The sequence below is a fragment of the Anomaloglossus baeobatrachus genome, chromosome 2 (assembly GCF_048569485.1).
Source record: "Anomaloglossus baeobatrachus isolate aAnoBae1 chromosome 2, aAnoBae1.hap1, whole genome shotgun sequence".
In the NCBI taxonomy this organism is placed as follows: Eukaryota; Metazoa; Chordata; class Amphibia; order Anura; family Aromobatidae; genus Anomaloglossus; species Anomaloglossus baeobatrachus.
The window spans coordinates 760,941,538-760,960,812 of NC_134354.1; the positions used below are offsets into that span (position 1 = coordinate 760,941,538).

General features: G+C 48.7%; 1 protein-coding gene across 1 annotated transcript in view; it reads right to left on the reverse strand.

Annotated features, from left to right (window-relative positions):
- MED17 (mediator complex subunit 17) overlaps positions 1-18,233 on the reverse strand; it is a 96,525-nt gene extending 78,292 nt beyond the window's left edge. The window contains exons 1-4 of the mRNA XM_075334687.1: positions 17,935-18,233; positions 13,185-13,351; positions 3,420-3,639; positions 2,071-2,207 (exon numbers count right to left, since the gene is read on the reverse strand). Coding sequence (XP_075190802.1) covers positions 2,071-2,207; positions 3,420-3,639; positions 13,185-13,351; positions 17,935-18,160 — 750 coding nt within the window. The 5' untranslated portion in view covers positions 18,161-18,233. The remainder of the gene's footprint in view (positions 1-2,070; positions 2,208-3,419; positions 3,640-13,184; positions 13,352-17,934) is intronic.
- Between the last annotated feature and the right edge of the window lie 1,042 nt (positions 18,234-19,275).

Below are 19,275 nucleotides of genomic sequence, written 5' to 3' on the forward strand. Positions count from 1 at the left end.
AAACGCTTATCTGGACAAACTCGGTGTTTCTGGACTGCCTCTCTGAAGTCGGAGTGATCCAGAAACATACTCGCTGTACGCTTGGGGAACCTGAAACGGAACTTCTCCTGCTGAAAAGCTGACTCCTCTGCTGGAGGAGCTGAGGGAGAAATATCCAACATCTTATTTATGGACGCAATAAGATCATTCACTATGGCGTCCCCATCAGGAGTATCAAGGTTGAGAGCGGCCTCAGGATCAGAATCCTGGTCAGCTACCTCCGCTTCATCATACCGAGAGTCATCTCTCTGAGACCCTGAACAATGTGATGAGGTCGGGGGGGATTTCCAAGCGAGCTCGCTTAGGCGGTCTGGGACTGCGGTCCGTGTCAGAGACCTCACCCTGGGATCTATGAGACACCCCGGGGGGACATTGTTGTTCCAACTGAAGGGAACTAGGGGGCAGTGATTCCACAGTGCCCATGGTCTGAGATACCGGTCTGGACTGCAAAGCTTCTAGTATTTTAGCCATAGTCTCAGAAAGTCTGTCAGTAAAAACTGCAAACTCCGTCCCTGTCACCTGGACAGTGTTAGCTGGTTGTTCCCCCTGGGCCCCCCTTAGCAGAGGCTCCGGCTGAGTAAGTGCCACAGGGGCCGAGCAGTGGACACAATGAGGGTCAGTGGAACCTGCCGGTAGCGAGGTTGTACATGCGGCGCAGGCAGCATAGTAAGCCTGTGTTTTGGCACCCTGCTTCTTGTGGGCGCCATATTGTTGTCTCCTTTGAGCAACACAACAGGGTATATAGCCAGAAATCAACTGTGCACCATACAGTGTAAAGTATAGCCTGTAAACATATAAACTATAATCACACTTCTGCACAAGTGGGGCCAGCACCTCAGGTGCTGCTTACCGCCCGCTTAAAGCGGTTGTGTGGCCACCAGAATCCCTGCCTGGGACCCCTAGAGTTTGTCTCCCCTCTGCAGCGTCCTAGGAGTTGACAGGAATGGCTGCCGGCGTCCTGAGGAGAGGAGGGAGCCGTGGGCGTGACCCAGAAAGTGCGGGAGCTGGTGCCTCACTGTGCACAGTGAGGGGGGTGGAGTATGCAAAGCATGCTCCAGCCCTCAGTGCTGCCGTGCTGTACAGCGTCCCGCCCTTCCCCTGACTGGCAGGGCTGGAGGCGGGAAGAAAAAGAGACTAGGCCCAAAAGCCGGGGACTCGAGTTATAAGCGCGGCCGCCGTATAAGCGCGGCCGGCGCAGAATCCCCGGCGCACTAACAGTCCCAGCCGCGCCTCAGTACAAACAATGGCAGCGGCGGTCAGCGCGGTAGTCCCCATACACAAACACACTCAGCGACGCTGCAGTGTATAATGGCACAAACGCGGTCAGCGCCGCGGTCCCCGGTGCACTAGCACACCCAGCAATGCTGGAGTGTTGCTGTGCGCGGTCCCCACGGGGACACAGAGTACCTTAAAGTAGCAGGGCCATGTCCCTGAACGATACCCGGCTCCTATCCAGCAGGCTCCTCAGGAGTTGTGGATGAAGCCCGGTCTCAGTGCCTGGAGACCGATAGGATACCACTTCACCCAGAGCCCTAAGGGGGATGGGGAAGGAAAACAGCATGTGGGCTCCAGCCTCCGTACCCGCAATGGATACCTCAACCTTAACAACACCGCCGACAAGAGTGGGGTGAGAAGGGAGCATGCTGGGGGCCCTATATGGGCCCACTTTTCTTCCATCCGACATAGTCAGCAGCTGCTGCTGACTAATCTGTGGAGCTGTGCGTGCATGTCTGCCTCCTTCGCACAAAGCAAAAAAACTGAGGAGCCCGTGGGAGCACGGGGGGTGTATAGGCAGAAGGGGAGGGGCTTTACACTTTTAGTGTAATACTTTGTGCGGCCTCCGGAGGCATAGCCTATACACCCAATTGTCTGGGTCTCCCAAAGGAGCGACAAAGAAATATGGTATACTGTCTCTTTCCCACACACCTCCATATTGTGCTCAGCTTCTCTATACCGTGCCGTCCACAGATGGGAATATAAGTACAGACTAACTGGCTCCCATTGAGCTGTACAGTGATATAAAGGCCAAACCTTCAGATAAGCTGATCCCTCCAGATCGCTGGGGATCTGCACGTCCAGCGGGCAGTAATCTTCTGGGATTTTCTTATCCAAATCGATATCAGTTTTCTTTATGACTTCAAATGTTCCCTGGTGAGGAAAGAGCGACCCTATAATAAAGGAAAAAAAGGGAAGACGTCAGAACAGGAACAGAGAGACTGGATTCTACCTGACGAGCGGTGGGTACAGGGGCATCTCCATCTTATAAAAGGGATGGCATGTTGTTAAGGGGGACCAAAGGTCGGACCCCACAATCATACAGTGATCACATATTATATCCACATGTAATCACTCTAAAGTTCTCCACAAAAATATTTTTCATCCTGTAATACTAAGTTATAGCCGCTCCCAGAACAAGCTCCGTATCAGTGGTGACTTAAAGGCTTTGAATGGTGGCAGTAGAGATCGCTTAAAGGGAACCTGTCACCACTTTTTTGGCATATAAGCTGCGGCCACCACCACCGAGCTCTTATATACAGCATTCTAACATGCTGTATATAAGAGCCCAGGCCGGGGGTATAACGTAAACACTTTATAATACTTACCTAACGGTCGCTGCGGTGGGCCTTATGGGCATCTCCGTTGTCCGGTGCCGGCGCCTCCTCTTTCGGCCATCTTCGTCCTCTTTCTGAAGCCTGTGTGTGCATGATGCGGCTACATCATACACACTCACCGGTCCTGCTCAGGACCTGAATGCCAGCGAGTGTGGAGGATGTCGAACCAATCATGCACCGCGACTAGAGAAGGAGAACAAAGATGGCCAAAAGAGGCTGCGCCGGCACCGGAGACGCCCATAAGGACCACAGCGCGACCGTTAGGCAAGTATTATAAAGTGTTTTTTTATGTCTACACAGAGCCCGGGGCTCTTATATACAGTATGTTAGAATGCTGTATATAACAGCCCAGTGGTGGTGGCCGCAGCTTATAGGCCGAAAAAGTGGTGACAGGTTCCCTTTAACGCTTTTCAAGAAGACCGCCAGATGCAATGGGGTAAAGGGGGTCGCAGCTGACTGACCATGTAATGTGGATGGGGCCTTTTAACATTCACAGTAGACAATGTTTGGGGTTAGGGACTGGACATGTTGAATTTCTCTGCCCGATCATTTGTCCTTTTCCTACCTCCCCCGCCCCCCCATTTTTGGTGGAGGCTGCGCTGCTTTTGCTCTGTATATTCCGGCTTTTGGACGTTCTTGTTCCCATCACAGATTTATGTCAGGTTCTATTAACTATGTTCAACCAGTTCTGGGCTAACAATGTGACTATTGATATGGCCACGAGAGCCTCATATTGGAGGACGCACAGGTCTTCTGAAGGCTTCCTACCTGCACTCCTGTAGCTCAGGTCCCCCAGGATCTTGTCCCCCAGCTTCCTCAGCTTCCAGTGCTGCCGTAGCCTCAGCAGCTCAGAATTGAAGTCGCGCTGCCTCTTGTTCTCCTGGTTCTCCGCTACAGACTTAGACAGACGTTCGCCTCCTTTCAGCAGGATCTGGGCAGCGCCGAGGAGGGATTTCCGCTTAGAGACCAGCAGTAAACCGGGCTGACTCTGAAAAGAGAAAAGTCACTGAATTACAATTTTAATTACTCTGGGTTTGTTTGTTTGTTTTTTTCTTAAATAATAGAATATCCTCAGGATGGCTTGTCACCATCAGATTGCGGGTCGTCTGGTTACATAGTGTACAGAGCTGGAGCGACGCAGCAACTAACACTGTGACCAAGAACATCCGAGACATTCACTTCAACAGCAAGTGACAGCAGCACCAGAGAACGGACATTACTCAATGAGTGGAGCTATTCAGCGTCATACACATGCGACTGCTGTTCGGTGGGGGGCTGTGTATTTATCCCCCACAGATCCATATTAAATAGGTTGAAAAAAGCCCTCGGTCCATCTAGTTCAACCTTCCACCACCAATTCTACATTTTGTCATCAAATCATTTATACCAGCAATGTTGTGTTGTGAGGAAATCAAGCAGACCCGATATAAAATCTGTTATAGTGTCTGCCATTACTACCTCTTGTGGTCGGCATTCCACAGTCTGACTGCTTTAACTGTAAAGAACCCTTTCCTATTTAGCTGTCGGAATCGCTTTTCTTCCACTCGCAGTGCATGCCCCCTGGTCCTTAGTATTGTCTTTGGAAGAAATAAGTCATGTGCCAGTCCTTTATATTGACCACACATGTATTTATACATATAAATGAGATCTCCTCTGAAATTTTTCTAGCCTTTTCCAACCTGTCATCATACGGGCGGCCTCCATTCCTTGTAATAATCTAGTTGCCACCTTTGAACTGACTCCAACTTCTGAATGTCCTTTTTAAAATGTGGAGCCCAAAACTGAATCCCATATTCCAGATGTGGCCTTACAAGTGATTTATAGAGGGGTAACGAAGGGAATTTTGTTTACTTACCGTAAATTCCTTTTCTTCTAGCTCCTATTGGGAGACCCAGACAATTGGGTGTATAGCTTCTGCCTCCGGAGGCCACACAAAGTATTACACTTTTTAAAAAAAGTGTAACCCCTCCCCTCTGCCTATACACCCTCCCGTGCATCACGGGCTCCTCAGTTTTGGTGCAAAAGCAGGAAGGAGAAGACTTATGAATTGGTATAGGGTAAATTCAATCCGAAGGATGTTCGGAGAACTGAAACCATGAACCAAAGAACAATTCAACATGAACAACATGTGTACACAAAAGAACAACAGCCCGAAGGGAACAGGGGCGGGTGCTGGGTCTCCCAATAGGAGCTAGAAGAAAAGGAATTTACGGTAAGTAAACAAAATTCTCTTCTTCTTTGTCGCTCCATTGGGAGACCCAGACAATTGGGACGTCCAAAAGCAGTCCCTGGGTGGGTAAAGGAATACCCCGATAAAAAGAGCCGACAACGGCCCCCTCCTACAGGTGGGCAACCGCCGCCTGAAGGACTCGCCTACCTAGACTGGCGTCTGCCGAAGCATAGGTATGCACTTGATAGTGTTTCGTGAAAGTGTGCAAACTAGACCACGTCGCTGCCTGACACACCTGCTGAGCCGTAGCCCGGTGCCGCAATGCCCAGGACGCACCCACGGCTCTGGTAGAATGGGCTTTCAGCCCTGAAGGAAGCGGAAGCCCAGAAGAACGGTAGGCTTCGGGAATCGGTTCCTTGATCCACCGAGCCAAGGTTGACTTGGAAGCCTGCGAACCCTTACGCTGGCCAGCGACAAGGACAAAGAGCGCATCTGAACGACGCAGGGGCGCCGTGCGAGACACGTAGAGCCGGAGTGCTCTCACCAGATCCAAAGAGTGCAAATCCTTTTCACATTGGTGAATTGGATTAGGGCAAAATGAAGGTAAGGAGATATCCTGATTGAGATGAAAAGTAGATACCACCTTAGGGAGAAATTCCGGAACCGGACGCAGAACCACCTTATCCTGGTGAAACACCAGGAAGGGGGCTTTGCATGATAGCGCTGCTAGCTCCGACACTCTACGGAGCGATGTAACTGCCACTAGAAAGGCCACCTTTTGCGAAAGACGTGATAAAGAGACATCCCGCAGCGGCTCGAAAGGTGGTTTCTGAAGAGCCGTTAGCACCCTGTTAAGATCCCAGGGCTCCAGCGGACGCTTGTAAGGTGGGACTATGTGGCAAACTCCCTGCAGGAACGTGCGGACCTGTGGAAGCCTGGCTAGACGCTTTTGAAAAAAATACGGAGAGCGCCGATACTTGGCCCTTGAGAGAGCCGAGTGACAAACCCTTGTCCATTCCGGATTGGAGGAATGAAAGAAAAGTGGGTAAGGCAAACGGCCATGGAGAGAAACCGTTATCAGAGCACCAGGATAAGAAGATTTGCCAAGACCTGTAATAGATCTTGGCGGACGTTGGCTTCCTGGCTTGTCTCATGGTGGCAATGACATCCTGAGATAACCCTGAAGACGCTAGGAGCCAGGACTCAATGGCCATACAGTCAGGTTGAGGGCCACAGAATTCAGATGGAAAAATGGCCCTTGTGACAGCAAGTCTGGGCGGTCTGGAAGCGCCCACGGCTGACCCACCGTGAGATGCCACAGATCCGGGTACCACGCCCGCCTCGGCCAGTCTGGAGCGACGAGAATGGCGCGACGGCAGTCGGACCTGATCTTGCGTAACACTCTGGGCAGCATCGCCAGAGGAGGAAATACATAAGGCAGTCAAAACTGCGACCAATCCTAAACTAATGCGTCCGCCGCCAGAGCTCTGTGATCCTGAGGCCGTGCCATGAATGCCGGGACTTTGTTGTTGTGCCGTGATGCCATGAGATCGACGTCCGGCGTTCCCCAGCGGCGACAGATCTCTCGGAACACTTCTGGGTGCAGAGACCATTCCCCCGCATCCATGCCCTGACGACTGAGAAGAAGGGAATTTTGTTTACTTACCGTAAATTCCTTTTCTTCTAGCTCCTATTGGGAGACCCAGACAATTGGGTGTATAGCTTCTGCCTCCGGAGACCACACAAAGTATTACACTTTTTAAAAAAAGTGTAACCCCTCCCCTCTGCCTATACACCCTCCCGTGCATCACGGGCCCATCAGTTTTGGTGCCAAAGCAGGAAGGAGGAAACATATAAATTGGTCTAAGGTAAACTCAATCCGAAGGATGTTCGGAGAACTGAAACCATGAACCAAAAGAACAATTCAACATGAACAACATGTGTACACAAAAGAACAACAGCCCGAAGGGAACAGGGGCGGGTGCTGGGTCTCCCAATAGGAGCTAGAAGAAAAGGAATTTACGGTAAGTAAACAAAATTCCCTTCTTCTTTGTCGCTCCATTGGGAGACCCAGACAATTGGGACGTCCAAAAGCAGTCCCTGGGTGGGTAAAAGAATACCTCGATAAAAAGAGCCGTAAAACGGCCCCCTCCTACAGGTGGGCAACCGCCGCCTGAAGGACTCGCCTACCTAGGCTGGCATCTGCCGAAGCATAGGCATGCACCTGATAGTGTTTCGTGAAAGTGTGCAGGCTCGACCAGGTAGCCGCCTGACACACCTGCTGAGCCGTAGCCTGGTGCCGCAATGCCCAGGACGCACCCACGGCTCTGGTAGAATGGGCTTGCAGCCCTGAAGGAACCGGAAGCCCAGAAGAACGGTAGGCTTCAAGAATCGGTTCCTTGATCCACCGAGCCAAGGTTGACTTGGAAGCCTGCGACCCCTTACGCTGGCCAGCGACAAGGACAAAGAGCGCATCAGAACGGCGCAGGGGCGCCGTACGAGAAATGTAGAGTCGGAGTGCTCTCACGAGATCTAACAAGTGCAAATCCTTTTCACATTGGTGAACTGGATTGGGACAAAAAGAAGGTAAGGAGATATCCTGATTGAGATGAAAAGGGGATACCACCTTAGGGAGAAATTCCGGGACCGGACGCAGAACCACCTTATCCTGGTGAAATACCAGGAAGGGGGCTTTGCATGACAGCGCTGCTAGCTCAGACACTCTCCGAAGTGATGTGACTGCCACTAGGAAGACCACCTTCTGCGAAAGGCGTGAAAGAGAAACATCCCTCATCGGCTCGAAAGGAGGTTTCTGAAGAGCCGTTAGCACCCTGTTAAGATCCCAGGGTTCTAGCGGACGCTTGTAAGGTGGGACTATGTGGCAAACCCCCTGCAGGAACGTGCGTACCTGCGGCAGCCTGGCTAGACGCTTTTGAAAAAACACGGAAAGCGCCGATACCTGTCCCTTGAGAGAGCCGAGAGACAAACCCTTGTCCAATCCGGATTGAAGGAAAGACAGAAAAGTGGGCAAGGCAAACGGCCAGGGAGTAAAACCCTGATCAGAGCACCAGGATAAGAAGATCCTCCACGTCCTGTGGTAGATCTTGGCGAACGTTGGTTTCCTGGCCTGTCTCATAGTGGCAATGACCGCTTGAGATAACCCTGAAGACGCTAGGATCCAGGACTCAATGGCCACACAGTCAGGTTGAGGGCCGCAGAATTCAGATGAAAAAAAGGCCCTTGAGACAGCAAGTCTGGTCGGTCTGGTAGTGCCCATGGTTGACCCACCGTGAGATGCCACAGATCCGGGTACCACGACCTCCTCGGCCAGTCTGGGGCGATGAGGATGGCGCGGCGGCAGTCGGACCTGATCTTGCGTAACACTCTGGGCAGCAGTGCCAAAGGGGGAAATACATAAGGCAGTCGAAACTGCGACCAATCCTGAACTAATGCGTCTGCCGCCAGAGCTTTGTGATCTTGAGACCGTGCCATGAATGCCGGGACCTTGTTGTTGTGCCGGGACGCCATTAGGTCGACGTCCGGCGTTCCCCAGCGGCAACAGATCTCTTGAAACACGTCCGGGTGAAGAGACCATTCCCCTGCGTCCATGCCCTGGCGACTGAGAAAGTCTGCTTCCCAGTTTTCTACGCCCGGGATGTGAACTGCGGAGATGGTGGAGGCTGTGGCTTCCACCCACATCAGAATCCGCCGAACTTCTTGGAAGGCTTGACGACTGCGTGTGCCGCCTTGGTGGTTGATGTACGCCACCGCCGTGGCGTTGTCCGACTGAATTCGGATCTGCCTGCCTGCCACACACCACAGCCACAGCTGGAACGCCTTTAAGGCTAGATACACTGCCCTTATCTCCAGAACATTGATCTGAAGGGAGGACTCTGTCTGAGTCCAAGTTCCCTGAGCCCTGTGGTGGAGGAGACCGCTCCCCACCCTGACAGACTCGCGTCCGTCGTGACCACAGCCCAGGATGGGGGCAGGAAGGATTTCCCTTTCGACAGGGAAGTGGGAAGAAGCCACCACTGAAGAGAGGCTTTGGCTGCCCGAGAAAGAGACGTTCCTGTCGAGAGACGTCGACCTCCTGTCCCATTTGCGGAGAATGTCCCATTGGAGCCTCCTTCAACACAAAGCAAAAAACTGATGGGCCCGTGATGCACGGGAGGGTGTATAAGCAGAGGGGAGGGGTTACACTTTTTAAAGTGTAATACTTTGTGTGGCCTCCGGAGGCAGAAGCTATACACCCAATTGTCTGGGTCTCCCAATGGAGCGACAAAGAAAATCTGCTTCCCAGTTTTCTACGCCCAGGATGTGAACTGCGGAGATGGTGGAGGCTGTGGCTTCCACCCACTGCAGAATCCGCCGGACTTCCTGGAAGGCTTGACGACTGCGAGTGCCGCCTTGGTGGTTGATGTATGCGACGGCAGTGGCGTTGTCCGACTGGATACGGATCTGCCTGCCCTCCAGCCACCGCTGAAAAGCCAATAGGGCTAGATACACTGCCCTTATTTCCAGAACATTGATCTGAAGGGAAGACTCTACCGGAGTCCAGGTTCCCTGAGCCCTGTGGTGGAGAAAAACCGCTCCCCACCCTGACAGGCTCGCGTCCGTGGTGACCACAGCCCAGGTTGGGGGTAGGAAGGATTTTCCCTGCGATAGAGAATTGGGAAGGAGCCACCACTGAAGTGACGTCTTGGTTGCAAGGGAAAGAGAGACGTTCCTGTCGAGGGAAGCCGACCTCCTGTCCCATTTGCGGAGAATGTCCCATTGGAGCTGCCGTAGATGGAATTGCGCGAACGGCACTGCCTCCATCGCTGCCACCATCTTCCCCAGGAAGTGCATGAGGCGTCTTAAGGGGTGTGACTGACTCCGAAGAAGTGATTGCACCTCCCTCCTTCCACACAAAGCATAAAACTGAGGAGCCCGTGATCCACGGGAGGGTGTATAGGCAGAGGGGAGGGGTTACACTTTTTAAAGTGTAATACTTTGTGTGGCCTCCGGAGGCAGAAGCTATACACCCAATTGTCTGGGTCTCCCAATGGAGCGACAAAGAAAATACGTTGGGATCACGGGATCTAATCTCTCTTTTTATACACCCTAGAATCTTGTTTGCTTTAGCAGCTGCTGCCTGACATTGAGTGCTGCTGCTCAGCTTATTTGTAATAAGAATCCCCAAGTCCGTCTCCAGTTCTGTAGTCCCGAGTTTACGTCCATTTAATGTATATGCAGTTATAGGATTACTCCGTCCTACTTTACATTTATCAACAATAAGTCTCATTTGCCAAGTATCCTACATAGTTTGGTGCAGTCAGTAAAGACTGACACTTTACTCTCAATCCCATCCACAATATTAAAGCGATTGTCTAATGAGATACGTTATACTCCTTCCCCTGGACAGATAATTTCTTACGAATTAGTTGGTCTCCCAGTGGTCGGCAGGACGGAGAACTTTTAACCTGTTACATTGGAGCAACAGTTCACATGCCTGTAAGTAATAAAAATGCCCCGCTCTGACAATCGGTTTCATTATATATATATATATATATATATATATATATATATATATATATATATATATATATATATATATATATATATATATATATATATATATATATATATATATATATATATATATATATATATATATATATATATATATATATATATACATACATATACATACACACACATACATACATACATACATACATATATATATATAAATAAATAATCAAAGGGTGAAAAGGTAGGGGGAGTCTTCCACTAATCAGAGTGACTGCAGCAGCAGATGTGACATCACTACATCACGTCTGTTGTGCGGAGCCTCAGTGCACACAGAAAAGTTCAGAGCAGAACGCCGGTGGAAAGGAATGGTCAGTCATTTGTGGGGTGGAGGAGGGGGCGCAGGGAGTAGGTGTGATGCCCCTTTAATGCTTATTATATTCATACCTTCATAGACGAAATTCGATTGCGATTATGAAACTCTATTTTTCTAGTCTTATTCCCATTTGTAGCGTGCACTGCATTACCAGCTCTGACAGGTCCCTCTTCGCTCAGTGACCCGTCTTCCCTGCGCAGGCGCCATCATTGCCCGGTTCTTTCTCAGAAGTGGCGGCTCCTGCGCAGCGAGCTCCTGATTGCGTTGCGAGATGAAATGTTCTAACTCCTACAACGTCATCAGGACCTGACTGCACAGGAGCCCTCATTGCCTGTATCCACTATGAGAAGGAGCCTATAGGCCGCCTGTCATGGAGACAACCCAGGAGATCATACAGACATTCCACCATTGTCACACACAGCTTTACGCTGCCTCCAATTGTCAGGACAATATGTAATTGACTGATTATTGATGAACGAGGCAACAGCAGATTCACCATTAAGCAGATTATTGCAGATCTATATATATATATATCACTAGAAAGACAGGCTGATTGAACACTTATTACTGGTAATGTTTCGCCTCACAAGGCTTTAGGGATGCGTTTATAGAGCAAGAGGAATTAAGCTATTACATTTTATATACTTAAGCCGAAAAATAGACAGTGGTTATAAAAATATACACAAGATATTACAAAAGGGAACAAAATACAGTTACATACAAATAAAAGGGATAAACAAAAGAAAAAGTACTAGAATTTATGACATGGATATGGTGCAGCGTGTCGCTGAGAGAAGCGCTCCAAAAAAAAAAATCAAAAGAACCATCGTGTGCGGTATCTTCCAGGACTGAAAGTCAAAACACAAACTTGACTTTATGAGATAAAGGTAATGCTCACACGCCTTCCATTGGTGACCGCAGATTGGGCTGGTAATGGAATATGGCTCCGGTCTTTAGAAAATGATAGGATCCCAAACTTTCAGGATATCTCCGCCCCTGGAGGCCCCAAGTGGAAGATTTTAATGCTATATTCTCTATAATGATTTTAGCTTTCCATTGAGAGTTAAGATTGCCACTTCATCACAACACTGCAAATGTGTATCCCATAACTACGTTTGCCACAAGAACCCAAATATTCTTAACTGAATTTAGCTCTGAAGTGTGTGGTTGCAGTAAGCCAGACACAGCTGACACTGGAGGTCATTGAGAGGAAATATGGCATCTACAGTGGAACCTCGCTTAACGAGTAACCCAGTTAGTGAGTATTTTGCCCAACGAGCAAAGCTTGCTGTAAATTTGTAACTCTGTTTACGAGCAATGCTTTGCTGTATGAGCGAAATACTCACAGCACACACTTCTGGTTCCGTCCATCCACCGCGCTCTAACCCGCTCTTGCAGTTCACACAAACACACACATGTACGCACAAACACACACAAGCATGCACAAAACACACACACACACAAACACGCACAGCCTCATGGTTCTTGTAGTTCGCCGGCACATCGCGACGAGGGAGGAATCCTCGCGGCGAACTGTAAGACCCAGGAGGCCGGCGATGGAACAGAGGGAAAGGTGCGGCATAATATGTGTACCTTCCGTTCCATCGCCCACCTCCTGGGACTTGTAGTTCGCAGCTATAGGATGTGTATCGGCATTTGGAAAGCATCGCGACGACGCAGGAACTTCCCCTGTCAGCCGCTACTCAAATGCAGCGCGCTGGCCAATTAGAGGCAAGCGGCTCCTGCCTTAGACGTCAGCGCTCTGGCAGCAGAAATTCCTCCCTCGTCGCGATGGTTACCCAATACACATCCCGTACCGGTGAACAGCAAGTCCCAGGAGGCCGGCGATGGAACGGAAGGTAAGGTGAGCATAATAGGTGTGTATTTGTGTGAGTTTGTACATGTGTGGAATGACACAATAGGGGACCAGTATGGGACATTTAACAGGTTGTGGAACGAATTGTCTGCATTGCAATGATTTCCTATGGGAAATCTTGCTTTGCTGAACGAGTTAGTTGGTTAACAAGCACAGTCCCAGAACGGATTGATCTCGTTAACCAAGGCTCCACTGTACCGTATATCGTCATCCATCTGTCTGAGTTTAATTGGGAGCTCATTGGCCGGACTCGCAGTGCTATCAGTAGGAGAGTTAAGATTGCCACTTCATCACAACACTGCAAATGTGTATCCCATAACTACGTTTGCCACAAGAACCCAAATATTCTTAACTGAATTTAGCTCTGAAGTGTGTGGTTGCAGTAAGCCAGACACAGCTGACACTGGAGGTCATACATTTGTCCCTTCTCAGCTTTTGGCCCATACAGAGCCCAGTCGTCGTGTCGGCTTTCCAGCAACTGTACCAGTTCAAACCTGTTCACGCCAGGGGGTTAGATGGTAGAGTGCTAGCTCTTGATTCATTTCCTAATTACCATTACATTATGACACCACTGCAGTGGCTCCAGGCCGTACATACCTGTTTAGGGGTCAGGGCCTCCTGGGACACAGGGTCCAGATGCATGTACCTCTTGTCCTTCACTACGGTCAGCACATCGTACAATACACACATCTCGGTCAGCGCGCCTCGTAAATGATTCCGCACCGAGTCCCATGGCCAAAGCGATGGCTGGAATTTGACCAGACCTTACGGGGAGGAGGACAACCATGATTAGGGATTTAACCACTTCATCCAAAAACACAGGAATACAACAAAACTATTTTGACAAATTCCGAAACAAGTGAAATCAGTATGAACAACACACTGCAATCATGGAGGAGGCCGATGCTGCCACCTGTCCCAACAGTCAATGAAGCATGACTGGGGCGTGTTTGTGGACTTGTTTGACTTCAATCCTTGCAGGTAAAATACCTTTAATATATCTCTCTGTAAATCCTTATGGGAATTTCAGGATGGGTGGCTACGCCGACCTTTGCTGATATCTAGTGGTTGGGCTGCCTACTGCACCCTTTGAATAGCAGATATGGTTGAAAGGTTTTTATATGGTGATTAATGGGATCTATGCTGGTTCAGTCTATATGACACACTGTGGTCTGGTATATACTTTATAGCTGTGGTTCCTTGTCTCTATATATGCCTATTTCTGCTAACATCTAGTGGTTGGGCTGGCTACATGCATCTTTTGAATGGCAGATATGGTTGAAAGGTTTCTATATGGTGATTAATGGGATCTATGTTGGTTCAGTCTATATGACACATTGTGGTCTGGTATATACTTTATAGCTGTAGATCCCCTTCTCTCTCTATATATATTATATATATATATATATATATATATATATATATATATATATATATATATATATATATATATATATATATATATATATATATATATATATATATATATATATATATATATATATATATATATATATATATATATATATATATATATATATATAATCCCTCTGATCATGATAATTATACTTGCTCCCTACCTCTCGAGTGAATAAAAGAGAAAATAATTCCTTTACATTGTAAGGTTTTCTTCATGCATTATCTTGAAGCTATATATGTAGTTTTCATTATATCTACTGCAAGATATTAACAATATTCCATGAATGATGGCACATTTGTGTAACCATGATTTTTGAGCCATTCTTAGTCCACACGTTATTGATTTTATATTATATTGCACATTGTGGTGTTTTATCCTCCTTACCTTATCAATAAAAGAGATTTTTGCATTTAATTGGACTTTGATCGTTTTTCCTCTTCTTTCCCAACAGTCAATGAAGCATGACTGTAAAGAGGAGGCTGGGGAAGGGGAGCGGGCAACTAATGAAGATCAATTGTGACAACCCCTAATAAGCAGCCGAAATCTGGTCCCTCAGTGAGCGCAGTCTGTCCCAATATGACAAGGAGAAATCTAAGCATTTTTTTCCCTCTCCAGAGTGGATGGACAGTTCAGGATGTAAAGGGAGATGTGGCTCATAAGTGGAGAAAGAAGCAGATTTTTTTGATTAGCTATTACAGAGTTTCTTATATTTGCCTGCACTGCTGATTTATACAACATTTGTTGAAATGACAGCGATCACTTTTAGGGAATCGATCACCGGATTCCTGCTGCACAATTCGCAAATGGCGCAGCTCAGAGATCTGCTGGATGACTGCACTCAGGTAATATCTTTCTGAAACTCTCCAACGTCTTAGGCTGCTTTCACACATCCGTTTTTTCCTGTGCGGCACAATCTGCCGCTTTGCAGAAAAACCGCAACCGTTTTTTTTTTTGCCGCCGGTTGCGTTTTTTTTGCATACACTTTCATTAGTGCCGGATTGTGCCGCATGGGCTTGCGTTTGGTCCGGTTTTTGCCGCATGCGGCAGAATTAGCCGATGCGGCGGCCGGATGGAACGTTGCCTGGCACATTTTTTTGTCCGGCAAAAAAACCCGCATCACGCCGCATCCTGCCGATGCGGCGCGATTTGCAATGCATGCCTATGGATGCCGCATGCGGCGTCCTGCGGCAAACACCGCATCCGGTTGCCGAATGCGTTTTTCCACTGCGCATGCTCAGTAGCGTGCCGCAAGCGGCAAAAAACGGACGGGCCGCATGTCAAAAACTTATGCAAAGGATGCGGTTTTGTCGCCGCATCCGTTGCATAGGTTTTAGAGCCGGATTGGCCAGCTCGGTTAAAACCGGATGTGTGAAAGCAGCCTTAGATGGAAAAATACATACAGATCCGGTTGAGGGCCCACGACACCGCTGAGCGGAGTCTGGTTCCGGCTTCTCTCTGTGTCGATCAGGTTGTGATTCTCAAGTCTCTCCAATAGCGAGAAACCTGGCAGTTACCTGGAACGGAGTGAAGGGGAGCAGAGGAGCCGACAGGGGGCAGTGCTGGACCCGTCACCTCTCTGAATAACAACTAGATTTTCCCTGAAACCTTCAGAGATAACCTCCCCTTACTGGAGCTGTAGAACCGGATCAGTTCCTGCCACCGAAGTCTGTGCAGAATGAATCAGGTGACCAGTTGCCTATAAATTCTAATGACCACGAGCGGAGCAGTGACGACTCCTCTGCTGCCGGGAAAATTCTGCAGCCGAATGAGTGTCACCAACAAATGAGTGTAAAGACTTAACTCCTTCCCAGCCTCCCCTGTACATGGCGAGTACAGGGATCGGGCGGAGGACGCACCATACAGATGGCGGGACAGACAGCACTGACCGCCAACGGCATAGAGCAGCGCGGCCAATCACTGAGTGCAGGGGAAGCGGTGCCATCCTGCTCACTGGAGGAGCATTACACAATTTACTGCAAAACTGAAAATCAGGGAGGACAGAACAAGTCAGAGACATCCCAGACATCATGAGGAAGAAATATTTACATATCTATCTATCCCTCTATCTATCTCACTTTGTTGTGAATTCACACACAATTAAATAAGATATTTGACATACACAGTAAATAGGAAAAAAAAAAAAAAAAAAAAGAACAGACGGGCAACAAAATTAAGGTATGAATCTGTCAGTGCAATCCCCTCCCCAATAAAAAAAAAACCCAACAAACTCTGCTGCGGTGGCATAAGGGGATAAGTCTTTATCTTGTCAGGTGATCTGAGACGGACCCAGGGGCGCCACGGAGGCGGACCCAGGGGCGCCACGGAGGCGGACCCAGGGGCGCCACGGAGGCGGACCCAGGGGCGCCACGGAGGCGGACCCAGGGGCGCCACGGAGGCGGACCCAGGGGCGCCACGGAGGCGGACCCAGGGGCGCCACGGAGGCGGACCCAGGGGCGCCACGGAGGCGGACCCAGGGGCGCCACGGAGGCGGACCCAGGGGCGCCACGGAGGCGGACCCAGGGGCGCCACGGAGGCGGACCCAGGGGCGCCACGGAGGCGGACCCAGGGGCGCCACGGAGGCGGACCCAGGGGCGCCACTGTGACAGGTAAGTAATCCCTCTCCCTGCCACCTGAATGCTACGATTGAATTGATTGCAGCATTCAAGGGGTTAAACGTCCGGGGGCAGCGCGGACACCACTTTGGGCAGTGAGAGCAGAGTCCCTGTTGTACTATTGGTCGGAGACCTGGCGTGATTATGGGGGTACAGCACAGGAACCCCTGCGATTGCCAGGACTAAAAACTGGGGGAAAAAAACCCACAAAAAAAAAAAAAAAAGTGAGTTTTTCCTACCAAAAACAGATTAGTGTGCAGAAAATCTGCTACGTGTGCACATACCCTTACTGTAAATGGCTATTTTGCTTGTGTGAATGTTCTCGTCTATAGCCACATGCTGAGGATAGGGATATTGCACACTATTCGAAAACACTTTGGACAGACTGAGCGTGCTCTATTAGAACAAATTTCCAGAAAACCATACTCAAAATACACCCGTTGTCGCTGTATGTCCAGGAACCGTACGAGTAGCACCAACTCCTAATCATATCAAGGAAAGGAGGACATGCGAGTTATCAAAGTGCAAAAATACATGATTTATTAGAAAATGTGGTGACACAAAACTTGTAAAAGTTGGTGTGAATAATTATCCCATCCCCTGAAGAAGATTTAACCCCTTCATCGAAACGTACGTCGGGCAGCCTTGGGGCCTTCTCTCCGGACCAATCCTGTATTTTGGCACATGCTAATCGATCCTTGTGCAGGCATCTAAGGGTATGACTTGTGCCTTGATGGGACTCTTATGTTACAGCTCTAAAAATCTCCTGGACTTGCCACGACTAGTGGCTTTATAGCTTCACATACTATTATCCGGGGATATACCCTATATTAGAGCCGACAGGCCTACATATCCATTACGTGTTTATACCAATCACTGCCTCCTTTTGTTGCATTGAATTTATATATGCTTTACTGTGCATGAATGCCATTATTGCTCTTGAACATATGATAGAGATGCTTCACAGTAGAGACCTATTGATTGTATACACATTGAAATGAGTGCCTTTTTTGCAATTTGGAACTAATATGCTATACACATGTAACATCATGATTGGTCTGGTGTCTTTTTTAATTATTCACACCAACTTTTACAAGTTTTGTGTCACCACATTTTCTAATAAATCATGTATTTTTGCACTTTGATAACTCGCATGTCCTCCTTTCCTTGATGAGCGTGCTCTATGTTGGGGCTGAATTTTGGGTACTTAATTGATACAAGCTTATATATCAGGGGTGGGATAGCCTGCGATCACAAGTTTATACAGCAGGGGAGAGAATCTGCAGATCACATCGGCCGATCTCCGGGTACTCACCTTCCTCCTCGCCCTCCCCCCAGTCGTTCTCTCGGGGGAGCACTCCATCCCCGGTCCCTTCTTCCTCAGAGTCCTGGCCGAAGTCTATTCTCTGCGCAAGACGTGCCAGGTTCTGCGCCATAGACAGCGGCTGCACGTACGTCTCGGAGCCATCCAGCCCGACCTCCTGCACCTGCTTCTCTGCGGAGGACTCGATGCTGATCTGTACCGGCGGCCCCCCGGACATTTTCAGTCAAAACGACAGTCGCCGAGCACCGTACTGATCAACAGAGGGCGCGACCTGATGACGTCGCAGTCATGTGATCGGCGCCGAGTGACGCGAGGCACCACGTGACCGTCACCGCACCACGTGCCAGGATCTTATATATACCTCTGCGCGCGCAGAGAGACGCCATTCTTCTTGGGGCAGCAGAGGGGGCGGGAGGGAGCTGTGAGGGAACGCGCTCTAGTCATGGCGCCGAATTACTAGAAAGACAAAAAAAAAGTCACGGCAAACTACTCTGTACACTCATAATAGTAATGAGAGGGAAATATTAGCCGCTTGGTTTTAGGAGATGGAGTAATGGCGGCTTTAGGTTGCTCATCTGCCGCCATTGTTTCCCTAACGTTATGAAGGGACAAGGCCTGAAGCCTATAGGAAGCTAAATATACAGGAATACAGCTACACAGGAGAGTAGGGGGTTCTGCGCACGCTATAACCAGATACCATGCTTTTCCCACAAACATTTTTTACTTTAACCCCCTCACCCCCAGCCTGGTTTTCACCTTCCTGACCAGGCTGTTTTTTTTTCCTCAATTCTGTCACTTTATGAGGTAATAACTCCAGATAACAGCGATTCTGAGGCTGTATTTTTGTGACAGATTGTACTTCATGAGAGGGATCAATTTAGAGATTTTTTTTTACTTTTTATTTGTGAAAATATCACAATTTTGGTAAAGCTTCGAAAATGTCACATTTTTCAAGCTTTCAATTTTTATGCCTTTCGGCTATGTTCACACACTGTATCTTAACCACAAAGATGCAGCTTTTGTTCCCCCCAAAAAAGGCACCTGAGGCAAAAACGCATGTTTTTTTTTTTTTACTTTTTACCGCGTTTTGCCCAATGCCTTTTTTTTTAAGTCAAATCTATTGACTGGAAGGGCTCAAAAACACAGTTGACATGCTGCATCTTCAAAAATGCATAATGGGTTAACCAACAAGAAATAGGAGCGGGCAGAGTAATAATAATCTTTATTTCTATAGCGCCAACATATTCCGCAGCGCTTTACAACTCAGGAGGATAATATACAAACAAGTAACAGTTATAGGAAATACAATATTTAGAGGGAAAAAATAGGCAA